Source organism: Strigops habroptila, chromosome Z (genome assembly GCF_004027225.2).
Source record: "Strigops habroptila isolate Jane chromosome Z, bStrHab1.2.pri, whole genome shotgun sequence".
Taxonomy (NCBI): Eukaryota; Metazoa; Chordata; class Aves; order Psittaciformes; family Psittacidae; genus Strigops; species Strigops habroptila.
The window spans coordinates 56,100,869-56,114,610 of NC_044302.2; the positions used below are offsets into that span (position 1 = coordinate 56,100,869).

Consider the following 13,742-nt stretch of genomic DNA (forward strand, 5'->3'; position numbering starts at 1 on the left):
TTAAGGTGGAGGATGAGGAAAACAGCCCAGAGAATACCTTTTTAGCCTCATTTTTTTCCAAAACAGTTTCCTCAAGTATGTGGTACCCTCTCCAAAGAGAGCAATTCAGGTCCAAATCACATGCTTTGAGGCACCAAATAAGGGGGTTGTCCTATACAAGATGAAATCCTGGGCATAGTTTCTGTAACTCAAGTGATCAAGTGAAATTTTCTTTCCAATGACCTTTTCTTTCTTGGTTGTTACATGATTTCATTATTATAAGATTTTGTAAGTTAAATCTCAGAATAGCAGTGGAGCAGAACTGTTCTCCTTGTATTAGAGGTTCATGACAATTTGTCTTTTCCCGGGGAAATATCATATTAGTTCAAATTGCACATAAGCAAATTGAATTTCAAATGCTCTGGAGTATGCCTGAGATTTTGTCCACAATGCTACATTGCAGCTACAGTCAATGTTCTGTTTGCATATTGGAAATATGCTGGTATTTGAAATATAAAATGACACAGTAAGTATCGGAAGCAATTTTGGGATCCTTAGGTGCTGTAGGGATTGCACGTTTTCATTGATTTTAACAGAGTTGCATCAGCAGAGAAGTGTTTTGATGAATAGGACCCTTTGCTCCATTCATCACTATCTGTAATAAAGAAAGCGAGCTTTAGCAGATTAAAATTTCTCCAAAGATACTGTATGACAGATCTATATGATTTACTGGAGTTCTGTGCATGCTTAGCGATTTTGCCATGTCCTGCTATGGTTTAAAGAACACCAGAATAGATACATTCATCCTGAAGTTTGTTTATATTATAATCATGCTACTCTTTGCAGTCCTTGTAGGTGAAATAGAGAGGTCATCTTGGCCTTATTTTGGATTTTCACCCTTACACAAACCAAAAAAGAAATCAAAAGGGTAAACTGTAAGAAAACCTACTGACTCACAATTATTCTTTCTGATTCATACAGATCATAGCAAATCACCACATGCAATCTATTTCCTTTGCATCTGGAGGTGATCCGGTAAGCATTTTTTTTAAAGCTTTCCCCCACATAGATATTGCTTTATAAGAACTGTGTGGCAAAATTTGTTGCATAGCTTACTGAAAGAAAAATATAACCACAATAACTCCTGTTTCTTGTTTCATAAATTCTTCTTGATTGTTGCCATCAAACACTTTTTGAGGGAAATGACTGACAAGCAGTCATAGATCCTCCTCTTTGAATGACTGAAACAAAAAGTATCAAAGGGCTGCGAGCATTCATATAGCTGATAAGCAGAGCTTTGTTTTTCAGAGTAATGTAGTATCGCCATATGGCTATCATGTGAATTTTTGTCCTGGTTTTTGTTTTGTACTTTTTACAGTAATAGGCTGTGTTGCAGTTATATTTATAGCAATGCATGAATTTAATTTTTTTTTCTTCTCGTCTCTAAGTGTGCACTGAGAGGACCGTGATAAATACTGCCTTCAGGTATATTTGCTACACTCATGCAGCTCGAAGACAGGCTTCCAGGAAAAGCCCAGATCTTTCTTTCTAGTTCTGCAAAGCTTTCAGATACACCTACAAGTTTGGTTCATTTAGGTTAAAACGCAGACAACTGCTTGTTGTGCTTTTCCCTGTTTTTATAAACAGTCCATCCAAAGATATATTAAATGTGATTAAAAGGTATTTGTCACCAGGGAGAATTATAAAACAGGGACATTGATCACCTCTTACCTTAGAGGTTTGAAAGCTTTTAAACCTAGATTAATTGAATCTGAATTGAGTCTGCCTTTTCCTCCATCATATGATTTTCTGTCATTTATCAGTCATGTACTACAGGTAAGGCAATTTCTAGCCTGTTTTGTGAGTTAATTCTCTCAATTCAACTCTGTTAAGTTGAAGATCTTTGGCACATTCTCTTTTTATTTCACTAATCTCAGAAAACTTAAGCGCAAACTTCAATCTTAGCATAGCTCTGCTGAGCTCAGTTCAGTTCCAGAAGGGAAAAGGACACGTTATCACAATAATTTGGGGAACAAAAAATTGATCAACAGCAGCTTTGAAACACAACAGATTGCAATGGATGCTGTAAATGAACAATTTCTGAAGTGGGCAGAGGATTGATTAGCACAGTTCCCTGCCTCCGTAAGAAGATTCTTCATTCCCCATCTGCCATCCCAAATGCTAAGTCCTGGAAAAACCATTGCACACTGCCCACTGATAGAGAGATTTACCAGGAAAGAGGAGAGGAGCAACTGTAGAGATTGGAATTGGAGTAAACAAGCTCTCCTAAATGTTTGAGAGTCAGTGAGTCAGTGAACTACCAGAGAAATAAAATTGCATGGTATAAGGGAGCCTACAAGAGAGTGAAATTGAAAAGTTGCGTTCCCAATAAGACCAGTGCATGGTGATCTCATTCTGGGGGTGGAGAGGGTAGATATGAGTATCTGATGATGCTCTACAGCCTTCTCTCAGTGGGCTGGTATCTGGCACAACTTTAAATCAAAGCTAGTTCATAAAGGAGGTGGTTTCTTTGTCCTGTGTGCACACAGAAGACGACAAGATGCAAGGATGTGATTTAAATCACAGATTTATTAACCCATCTGAGGGTCATCCAAACATAACATTTATCAGCCCTTAATGATTTCCACTTGGTGGAGGGCTGCCATCACCAAACCATATCTCCCAAACACAGCTGGGCTCCAGCTCATAAACTCATTTCTTCAGGTTTAAATCTCTCCTCGGAGATTTAAAATGGATGGAGAAAGGCCATATTGAACTAGAAAACCAGATCTGTGCCCATGTTTCTTCAGGAAATTCTTCCCTCATTTTGAAGTTTAGTTTATTTAGAAGAGAGACTGCCTCCAATTCTCCCCCTCTCTACTTTTCTCCTCTGGATATCTGCCACACATTTGCACCAGCAATTAGCTTTGCAACTTTCCTCCTACTCCCAAAGCATTAATTACCTTAATCATTCAAAATACATCCACTGGAGAAGTATTCCACAGAGTTGGAGAACAGCTTGAGTACCATATATATTTTTGCAATATTCCCCTTTGCAATGAGTCAGACAGCTTCTGTCTGTGTCCATACATGGGAGCTAAAAATCTTTCCACCAAATCCTTTTTACACACTATTATGGCATAATTTTCACTTCCAAGATTGTGTTCTGGATCTGCTTTAGCTCTCTTCGGCCCCTTGTTATGATGCACTAAACAATTTCATCCATAGTCATTTCAGGTGGCTGTTTCCAGACAGCTAGACAAGACATCTGTTTTTGGAGATGCCTGCTAAAATTTCAGAGAGGTGGATCTCATAAGGTCTAACAAGGCAGGTCTCTCAGATGACCCTGAAGGCACCAGTTTTCAGCTTCAGCCCTGCCTCCAAATATTAACACTGCAATGCAGTTTCTTTGAGGTGAAAATTATAGCTCATTCATACTTGTCTTCAGTTCTTGAATGTCAGGGACCACTTCGCTGCATCAGCCCAGCCCTGTATAGCCTTTTGATGGGAATCTTCTAATTTAGCTGCCATGAAATGTGCCCACCTTAGGTGCTTAATGGTTTGTCATAGTCAGCTTGAATCTTTAGATGAAATGAGAGTAGGTGGTTCCAGTCTCTCACACTCACTCTAGCTATAAGATAGAGCTATGATTTACTCAGGCATGAATATATCCGTTAGCTGTGTCTGTACTAGTAAATAAAATGATCCGTGGCCTGTTTTCTGGCCCAAAACAAAATAGCATGGTGAAATTTGCATCTGCATTCATGCTCTTCTCTCCTAGTGGTCTCTTGAGATTGATGCCCAGCATACGCTGGTCCTTTAGAATGTTTCAGAGCAAGGCATGGGAAACCAGCACAGCCAGGCAAGGGACAGTAGCAGCAATTAAACGTTATGGTCAACTGTGGGGAAAATCTCAGGCCTTTACCTTGGCTCTGTTTTATTTGCTACTCTAGACATAACCACTTTTCTCATCCCCTTACTTGTTGATATGCATCATTACTTCCACTCAAGTCATTGCCCAGACGCTGTGTCACTGGGTGCTTAAGGAATTGGACAAAATGCTAGGGCTATTCTTCTATGCTCTGCTTTTTTTTACAGACCAAGGTCATTACCGCTGTGTCTGAGTGCCTTCCAGTAGCACATTAGGTGATATGGCTACACATCTGTCACCATAACCAAGACTGTGCTTCATCATTTCCCTTGCCATCTCCTTAGAAAGGAAATTGTATAGACATACAGCATAGTGAATTGTTTTGGATGTGGGGTGGTGGTGTGTGCTTGCACTAGAGAAAGTTAAGCTGAAGAGGTCTATCTTTCAACTGAAGATTGATGTTTGTTATGACATTAGATCTTCACATAGTTGCCAACAGTCTTGGATCAGTCACCTGAAAAGGCTTTGGGTATATTTATGCTGCCAGCTGCTCTGCATCCTATGCATACCTGTTAGGTTTAGCTATACCTGACTAGCCAGGCATGTCAGAAAATATCAGATCTAAGCAGGACTTCCTGATCACATCAGGGATATATGTAATTTTCCAGAGGTGCCAGCAGGCCTCACATTTCCTGGAAGCACTAGCCTTTCTGTTTCATCTGCACAATGACAAAAGTCTGCACAGGAGTGTGAGAGTGGCAGGACAGCAAGTAAAAAATCCCTAAAGAAGATGTCAGCTTGGTCCTTCCAGAAAATCCACCTGGCATGTGGCAAAGGGGATGGCTGGGGGCAGCCCATGGGCTGGGGAAGGGTGTCCTGGGATACTTCCTGTCATAGCCAAGCTGCAGCTGAGCACCTGTGTGCCATATGGCATTGTAGTCAGTAAACAAACACACCTGCTTGTCACACATGAACAAACGGCATTGCTTAGTATTTCTGAGGAGCAGGGCTGTTACTTCCACTCTTTCTGCCTCAGAACCAGTTGATTATTCATGTTCTGAACCAAAATCTCTAGGTAGTTTGTAGATGAGGACTTGTAATTCTACTCCCTTCTAAAAGAGGCCTGATCCAAATCCCATCAAATTTGTTTAATTGATTTTCCAATGCCTTGGAAGGTACTTATAAGTTCTGGAATAGATCACATTCTGGAGAAAGCAAAATGGTGGGATTAGTACCAAATCCAGAAGCATTTTTATGGGGTCTAAGTAGTATATAGCTGCAGAGCAAAACATGTCATTTGAGGCTCTACCCACAGGAATATGCACACTCTGGACTGTGATCTTTTGCTATGATCAGTGCAAAGATTTTTTGCATTCATTGTAGCTGTCTTAATTTTTTGACAGGATACAACTGACTATGTTGCATATGTAGCTAAGGATCCTGTTAATCGGAGAGGTAAGTTAGAAATATCTATTTGGCACCTTTTTACCTTTGAGAAACATGAATTAGTCGTGGTATAATTCAGTTGAATTCTTTTTCCCCGGGAAAAAAAATAAATGCCAACCAATAAAGCAATTGCCTTTGACAGAATAATGGAACGATTATGTAGTGAAAAGGAACAGCCATGCGCAAGTTGGTTCTCAAACCTGGAACCTACAGGTCTTGCCTGTAGTTCACCTCCAAATATCACTTTGATTCTCTTCATCTCTTAAATTACATGCTTGCCTTAACTTGGCTGCGTGAGCTTCTAGGCAACAGCTAACTCTCACCTACACCCAATCACTATGCAGGAACTAAGCAGCCCTCTGATAAAGTCCCCTGATGAGGCAGCTGAATCTCTTAGGTCTTCTTGGTACATGCCTAATTCTTCCTGGCAAAATCAGATTCTTTACGAGGTAGTGAGCTTTCAAGCCAGCTTGCTGGAGGCTGTAATCCTCTTTTTCAGTGATGTTTTGTTTAATGTTGTGTTGCTCTGTGAGTGAGCAGTCAGGGACAGAAAACCTCTTGTTGATTGTCTTCAAAGCCTAAGACCCAGTTCAGATTCTTAAAAATAAAAGTAAATTATGAAAAGTGCAAATTACGGTCTGAAATAATAGGTATAGAAAATATTCCTGCTTGTAATGCAGAAAGCATGACTAGGTCTTCACGTTAGATACAAAGTTATCGTATAATGTACTTGAGAACCTACTTATTATTCATAAATTCATAGAGAAAAAAAGACTAGTTCCAAAAAAGGACTCAAGCACTGCCAACAGGATTTCTGCAGAATTCAGACACTTTCACTCCAAAGTGTGAACCCTGCAAAACCTGAGCTGCCACCTTACCATGGGCACAACCATTTCCGCAGCTTCTATATTTTGTCACCTTTAATGGTTTTAGATACCTAACAACCTGTTGTGTCTGTGTGCAGAGATGTGCAGACTTGAGAGAGTTAGCTCATAAATAATACTCGCACTAAATATACTACAATGCTGAATTTTAGTGAAACACCTAGAAAATATATGGTGAGTGGGAGTTAGGGTCCAGTTCTTTGCCACGCTTGCAACGCTCCAACACGTGTCCCCAGTTAGAAAGACTCTGGCATCAAAGTGCAGGCTGTATGGCGCAGATCTTTCCACTCCACCTACTTTAGCAGTACCTTTCTGCTAACCTGGACACTGATCCAGTTGTTCTGAAAGATCTCAGTGGCAATACAGTGGACCAGTATCACAGACCAGATGGTTGTACTCTAGGGTTTGGAGGAGCCCTGTGCTCTGTCTTCTGTTCCTGTGTAAGTGGATTTTATATAAAAACTGTTTCATAGACTATGTTCCTTATATCTAAGTTGGATGCATTTAGCCTTAGCTTCCTGTCACTGTCCCTTGTTGAGCTAGTCTATCCTAGATTGAGGAGTCATCTAAACACCTGGTATTGTCTTCCTGTGGGGTATTTAGTTCAAGCCATTTCTCAGTTTTCTTTAGGAACAGTTTGACAGACTGAACTCTGTGTCAGTCTCCAGCTGCAGTGCATGCATGCCCTCCATCCTTCCGATAATTTCTGTTCCTCCTCCTTTCATTTTTCTGCATTGTTTGAAAAAGGGCGATGATGCCTGTTATTGTTTAGAGTAATCTAGTATTAATGTCTGCAATCTATAACAGAGGCTGCACCTTCCTACTCTTACTTGCTTTTGTTGTCCTTGTTATTAGCTGGTTTCTCACAAGTCCTTTTTGCAGCAGTGAACCACTGTTATCTCACATGAAATTCTTTCATACTGCAGTGTTTAAGCCTTCTGCATTACAGTTTTCCTTGGGAGCTTTCCCCAGCTGTGTGTGTACATCAGCAGTTTGCAGATCAGTGACTTTATATGTGACCAGTATTAAAACACCCTGTTTTAGAAGGTCTGTTGTGCTAAGGGATCTACATGGCCCTCTTACACTATCACTGGTCAGTCTGTCAGTCTTTGTGTTATCTGCAAATACTTCAGAAGTGAGCCCAAATTTACTTCTGTATCTAGTGCAAATGTTACTGCTGCTGTTACTGACACTAGCACTTATGCTTTCACTTTCATATTAGACTCATTTCTTCCCAAGTGTGGAAAAGCTCTCTTCATGCTTTATACTCTGGATCTAGCAAGCTAGAGACTGTCTGTCTTCAGCTGTAACATTCACAATAAATCATCTCTGTGTGAGCCAAACTTTCTCATGCTTTTACAAGAAGCACATCTCTTACCTGCTGAAAGTCCATTCACGTATCCAAGGAAACAGGTTACTCATTATGTCACCTACCAAAACTACTTAATGACTCATGCTTCATTTCAGCTCCAGACAGATTTAGCAATGAGCAATGCAGGCTCTTTAAATCCACACGCTAGTTACAGAATACAGAAATTGTAGCTTTGGTTGGCTCAACTACTTTTGGTCCACGTTCTTGTAGGCTGCACCTTATCTGGGGGTTGCTTATTCATTGCCTCCAGCAGTGGTGCAGAAGGAGTAAACAGCAAATATTCTACTGCTAACCAGGGATGTCTGCCTCTGTGTTTGAACACACAGAGGTCCTGTTTTTGGCTGCTGAATCCACTTCCAGCATGCAGCTAAGGACATTACTGCCTTGAATCAGGCATTGCCTCAGCATGCTCAGCACAGCAGGTGCTATAAGGTGAGAAGAAAGCATCACTGGATCTGTTTAACAGGGCAGCACTGTGACTGCCATGTCAGGCTGCGAGAGGTGCTGCATATGTGCCCTGATCATTCTATACTGGCATAATTGCAGGTTTCTTGGCCCGTTTTTTCTGGCCTCTTCAGAAGTCTGTCCAGCAAGCTGAGAAGTCATTGCTAAACATCCTTAGTCTCCTTAAATTGCTTCAACTAAAATTATGTCACTCAAATGTCATGACCAACCCTTATTTGTAGGACACTGGCAACCAAAGCACTTGATTCCACTGAGCTAGACTCAACACATATACTAAAATGCAGTTTTTACCCGAAGAATTTATATTCAGGTTATTAAAGCAGTCAGGGGTGATACAAATTAGTAACTTTAAACAAGGTCCCACTGTACTGTGGCAGGACTTGGAAAAGGACCAGAGTTTCAAATTTAGTCCAGTCTGTATCCAGTAGACCATGTGCTTTTCCAGCACTGAATATAGAAAATGAACTTGCCTGGGCTTTTCTGAATATCATTTAGACTGTTGGCTTCCAGCTCTTAAGACCCATAAACATTCCTGCAATGTTAGGTGAAATCTTTATGAGTTTTTGCCTGTGTATGTTGTCACATAAGATGATACCTCCAGAACACTCTCTGATTTAAAACTGGGATGGATTGGCTGCTCAGACAGCTGATAAAGGTTTCTCCGTCTGCTATAGGAAGAGAGCTTGTGTTGCCAGCCTCCCTCCTTACTTCCTTTGTCACACTGGGTTCAGAGAGGTGGCACATAGGGAGTGCTGGAGTTAATCGAGGTCCTGGCTCTGTGCTCCCCACTGATTCTACAGTTTGCTGGGAGCATCTCCATACAGACAAACAAGAAAAGGTACCAGCCCCTGTATTACTGGAATCAAATAAAATAAAATACTAGGAAGTATCCTAGTTATTTTTCCTCCCTCAGCTTGTAATTTGGGAAATTCTGGAAACTCAAAGGAAGTGAACAGCTTGCAAACTTGGCATGATTAAACGTAAACCTGAAGTGGTAATAAAATTGAGGAAGCAAGGAAAAGCAAGGAAAGCTTTTTTTGTTATTACTATCTACTAATATTTTTATAATTTCAACTTAAATCTTTGTTAGAATTCTTATATAATCTATTGCATTTAGGTAATATCAAGTGAAAAATTAGAGAACTGATTTGTGGTATTATAGTTACACAACAGAGCAATTTTACGTAACCTTCGAAAAGACCCCATTGTCTGAAATACACTGTGCCAGCACTGAGTTTTACTGAAATGTGCACACCATGAATAGGGCAACTATACCTGACATGTAGGTGTTTTGTCATAGGTCAGTGCAACCCACCATAACATAAACAATGATTTGCATGCACATGTGTCAAATCTTTTTCATTTAGCTTGTCATATACTGGAATGCTCTGATGGCCTGGCCCAGGATGTCATCAGCACCATCGGGCAAGCGTTCGAGCTTCGATTTAAGCAATACTTGCGATGCCCTTCTAAGATACCTACTTTCCATGATAGGTGAGTGCGATTGCAGAAGACTTCTAAAGGATCTTCTTTAGCTTTGTATTTACTTAATAAAATATGCTGTGGATGCAGTTGCTGGAGACAGACAGTATTTAAACACTTTAAAAGGAGATTTCTGCTGAATTAGCAAAGCAGCATTTGCCTAATGAATATGGAAGGAGCACAGTAATTTTAAGAGAATGGGCTAAATATGGATTTCATAGTAAACTTATTGAAATGATCATGTGTTTTCTGTTGTAGTTAGTAGGCAGAGTTGGATGGCCAAGAATGGATGTTATTGGTGGCATTTCCTCGTTGTTACTGTCATAGCAGCTCTATCAATTTAGATGAAGTAAGCTAGAGCTGCTGGGCTTCCAAAATGGCTAGTGATGTTTCACTATTTCTGATATTAGCCAGGATGAAGTTTTTAGGAATGTGATGTTTTGTAGGAGCCTTTGACTGTGTTGTTTTCCGGAGGATACGAAATCTGTCTGCTTGTATATGTTTGAAAGGTTGGGATATAGCATTCTGTTTTCTTTGGTGAGCTGTGTTTTTGATATGGATTATTATATGCTTGCTAACATTAGTACAAATTCCAGTGAGCTGGTACCCTGTGTAATCTCTTATATCAGAGTAAAATGAGTATATGGTGAATGTAAAATGATACTATCCAGATCTGCAAGCATTCTGTACTCTTTTAGTTTACTTGTGTAAATTACTGTTAAATGTAGACTGAAACCACAAATCCTACCTCTTAACTTGGTTTATATTGGTGACAGAGCAGCCATAATTAAAGTCAAAGTTTTAGAGCTTATTCAATCAACCAACTAATAATATTACAAATACTACTGTACGGTTAAATGAAATTGTTAAGGTAGTTTATAATCATCTTTAAAGCTAAGTAAAAACGTCCTTTACTCAATATAAAGAATTTAATTCATTTCAAAAGGGTCTTAGAGTTTGTTTAAGCAGAGAAGGTCTGCTGCATGATCCATCATGGCTTCCTGACTTTTAATGGTAGCCAAATTGTCAAAATAATATGCAATAGTGATCTCCTGGCAGGCAGTATTAATATGCTGCAAGTATCAAGCTGTAAGTGGTTTCCAAGCAAGGGGCAAAATAAAGCACTTACTTTCTTACAGGATGCAGAGTTTTGATGAGCCATGGATGGAGGAAGATAACGAGGCAACAGAACAACATGCCTATTACAACAACATTCCAAATAAAATGCCCCCCCCTGGCGGCTTCATTGATGCCAGGCTCAAAGCAAGATTTCCCACTGCTGCAGATACAGCTCAGGTCAGTGTAGTTGCATCTCTGTCCTCCTGCTGATGGATCCCAAATTTTTTAAAAATGTGTGTTTTAAGATGGTTACATTTGGACCATTTATAGCTCGTTGTCCTTCATGTGTGGCCGCCTTCCTTTTGAACAAGCACTGAAGATCTAGGCAGCTAGAAATTAAGCAGGTTCAGAACAAACAAAAGGAGATGATTTCCTCATGGTGTTAAAAGATTACACAGGTTCAAGGAAGAGAAATCCACTGGGGGTCACTACATCTGTATGCTTCAGAGAGTATCAAATAATGCACACTAACTGGTAAAGATTTGATGCAGAATCATTTAAACAATCTAGGACAATCATTACTAATGGTTCATTATGTTAATAACTCAGCAGTGATCTGTATTCAGTAGGTTTCCACCTCACATTTCACCGAGGTCAGCTTGGTTATCTCTAACACCATTGCTGTCAAAAGTTTGACTGTGGTATTGACATAGCCAACTCCAAGAGGAGTTTTCAGATGCAGCACGCCTGTGCTTAAATCCAGAGGTGCCTTGTCTGTAGACAACATCCTCTGTTCAGAGGTGCATCCCCTGGTACCAATCTGAGTTTTTCAGCTCATGCTTGGAGAGTGCTGGGAGCACCTTCTGGTCCGAGGTGTGTTTCTGTGGAATGCTTTTCCAGGGCATAGTTTGTCAGTCTTGTTGTGTGAAGACAAATGTATTGGAGGAGATAATGCATCATTTGGGATTGCGGGGGTTGATAAAAGCAGGAAGCAGGGAAGTTTACACGAAGGTCACCATAATATCTTACTCCTACACAAATGCATTTGTGCTATATATATTCTGACACCATGGTGAGTCGGAAACGAAGAGTGGGAGTACACAGAATACATGCCAAGGAAATTGTCAGAGACTTTCATAATTTATCTGAGCATTTTAAAGGCAATTGAAAATTTCTTCGCATATGTGTCCATTCTAGTCTGCAGCAGGACTGGGAGGAGAGCAAACCTATTACCAGAATCGTCACTTAGGAGACAAATTCAGTGAAGATTGGCATCATGTGCCTGTTAAGCAAGGTGAGTTTTGCTAGTTTTCACCATAATATGGCAGGAGGTCTTGGATGGGCAAAGCATGTGAAAGTCTGATGCCTCAAAGTCTTAAGTCAATGACTGCGCTTTGTGACAGATTACTCTTTTCCAAATTTTAATGTTGGTGGCAGAGAAAAGCATTTGGTAATTACTTCTGGATAGATTATTAAAGGCACACCTTCATGAAATCTTTTCTTTTGCACAGCACTTCACAAATAGAGTTGCCCCAAATCTTCAGCTCTCTAGCTTGCCATGTCTTAAAACTCCAGGGTATTTAAAGACAGGCTGCATGGTCTGTTCTGAAAATCTGACCCACTATGATATGCAAGATGGAGTTTCCAAAGGAAGAGCATAATGTTAATAGTTTTTTTAAATGTGGAGCAATGCATGTGTTTGCATACAATCTCTGCTCCATGAATAACAAATAATGCATAATGTTCTTTTTGTTGTTGTCTATGAATTTTAAGCAAATCACATCAAAATATACGCATGAAATTTCACCCTATCCACCTTTGTGTGACAGCTTTACTGTGTTTCTGGGGACACTTTTCAAGTGGCAGAATACATTATGTGCGGTTAGTCTGCACAGATTTGAGGATTTTATTCCATTTCCTCCTCTAATGACTCCCCAGCTGAATATTGTTTTTGAAACTGACAGTCTGTATTTACAAAAGTTTTCTTTCCTCCTGAATAATACCTGTCCCCAAACCCTCATTGAAACTGGATACAGTTGAATATCCACGTTGAAAATGGTTATAGTTCTGAATCCCTTCATCAATATTTCTTTCTATTAGATCCTGCAGTTATTGACTTTACATTTCTCCAGGAAATTTTAAAACTGTGGTAATGGGGTATGATGTTAGTTGATCATTATAACAACACTGCTCTGTCAAATACAAAAAAGAAGACAAAAAATCTTGAATTTTATAGGATCTCTGGATATGCTGGAAGAGAAATCACAAGTAACCCCAACAGCAGAAATGCCAACATACGTAAACACCCAGCATATAAATATAGAAGCTCTACTGGCACTTCAGGCAGATGCTGAAAGTACCTTCAGTGGAACAGTAGATGATACCAAAGTGAGCAGCCCACGAAAGGATCTGTTTGACATGAGTAAGTTACCTTCCTATTCACTTCCTTTTCTATCAAGTGATCCAGTATGTTTATGCATTAGTTATATATAAAAATAATTTAAAATTCTCCAAATTTTAGTATTCCTGGTAGAATTAGGGTGAATTCTAGAATTCAAGGTTGTTTCATATTGAACTGAGTGAAAATAAGGGTGGCTGAAGGTTTTAAGCTAGTTTGAATTATGTCTGAGTCGAGTTGCAGTCTATGCTATCTTTAGCATCACAGGCAACTACTTCAGAAGAAAAATAAATCAGGAGGCTTGTCATGCAGGAAAGTGAAGGAGTGCATGGCTGAAGAATTAGCATCAGTCTATCCTATGAATATGTTGCTAGGAAGTCAATGCATACTACAAAAGTGTTGTGCAAGTTTTTCCCCCCTTTGAGAGGGAAATTAAAAGGCACAGTTATCCCTTGCTCTGGATGTGCATACTATACAGATCTGTACAGGTCTAGCTATCTGTTCCAAATTTGAAGTCAGCTTTTCCAAAATTAATATCATAGCCATAGCTGTAAAACTGCTTTTAAGCTTCAGCCATAATTTGATGTTGGTGCCACAAGTACACATTGTTTTCAGCCTTGAGGAGATACTTAACGGGAAATATGGGGAAAGCAGTACAATGCACAGAAAATTTTCTTTGTTTTTCTACTCTTCCCGCCTCCAATGAATTGCTGACACATGATATATTTAATTCAGTTCACATAATTAAAAGGCAGTGAGACAAAGCAGTTGGTGCCTATATGTTAT

The 13,742-nt window shown here is 39.7% G+C and overlaps 1 protein-coding gene across 7 annotated transcripts in view; it reads left to right on the plus strand.

Annotated features, from left to right (window-relative positions):
- The window catches only part of SHC3 (SHC adaptor protein 3), a 63,007-nt gene that overhangs the window by 38,365 nt on the left and 10,900 nt on the right, over positions 1 to 13,742 (plus strand). For all 7 annotated transcript variants that reach the window (XM_030470192.1, XM_030470195.1, XM_030470196.1 and 4 more), the window contains 6 exons: positions 961 to 1,014; positions 5,254 to 5,305; positions 9,385 to 9,511; positions 10,639 to 10,795; positions 11,756 to 11,852; positions 12,795 to 12,980. In XM_030470192.1, the coding sequence (XP_030326052.1) occupies positions 961 to 1,014; positions 5,254 to 5,305; positions 9,385 to 9,511; positions 10,639 to 10,795; positions 11,756 to 11,852; positions 12,795 to 12,980 (673 nt within the window). The remainder of the gene's footprint in view (positions 1 to 960; positions 1,015 to 5,253; positions 5,306 to 9,384; positions 9,512 to 10,638; positions 10,796 to 11,755; positions 11,853 to 12,794; positions 12,981 to 13,742) is intronic.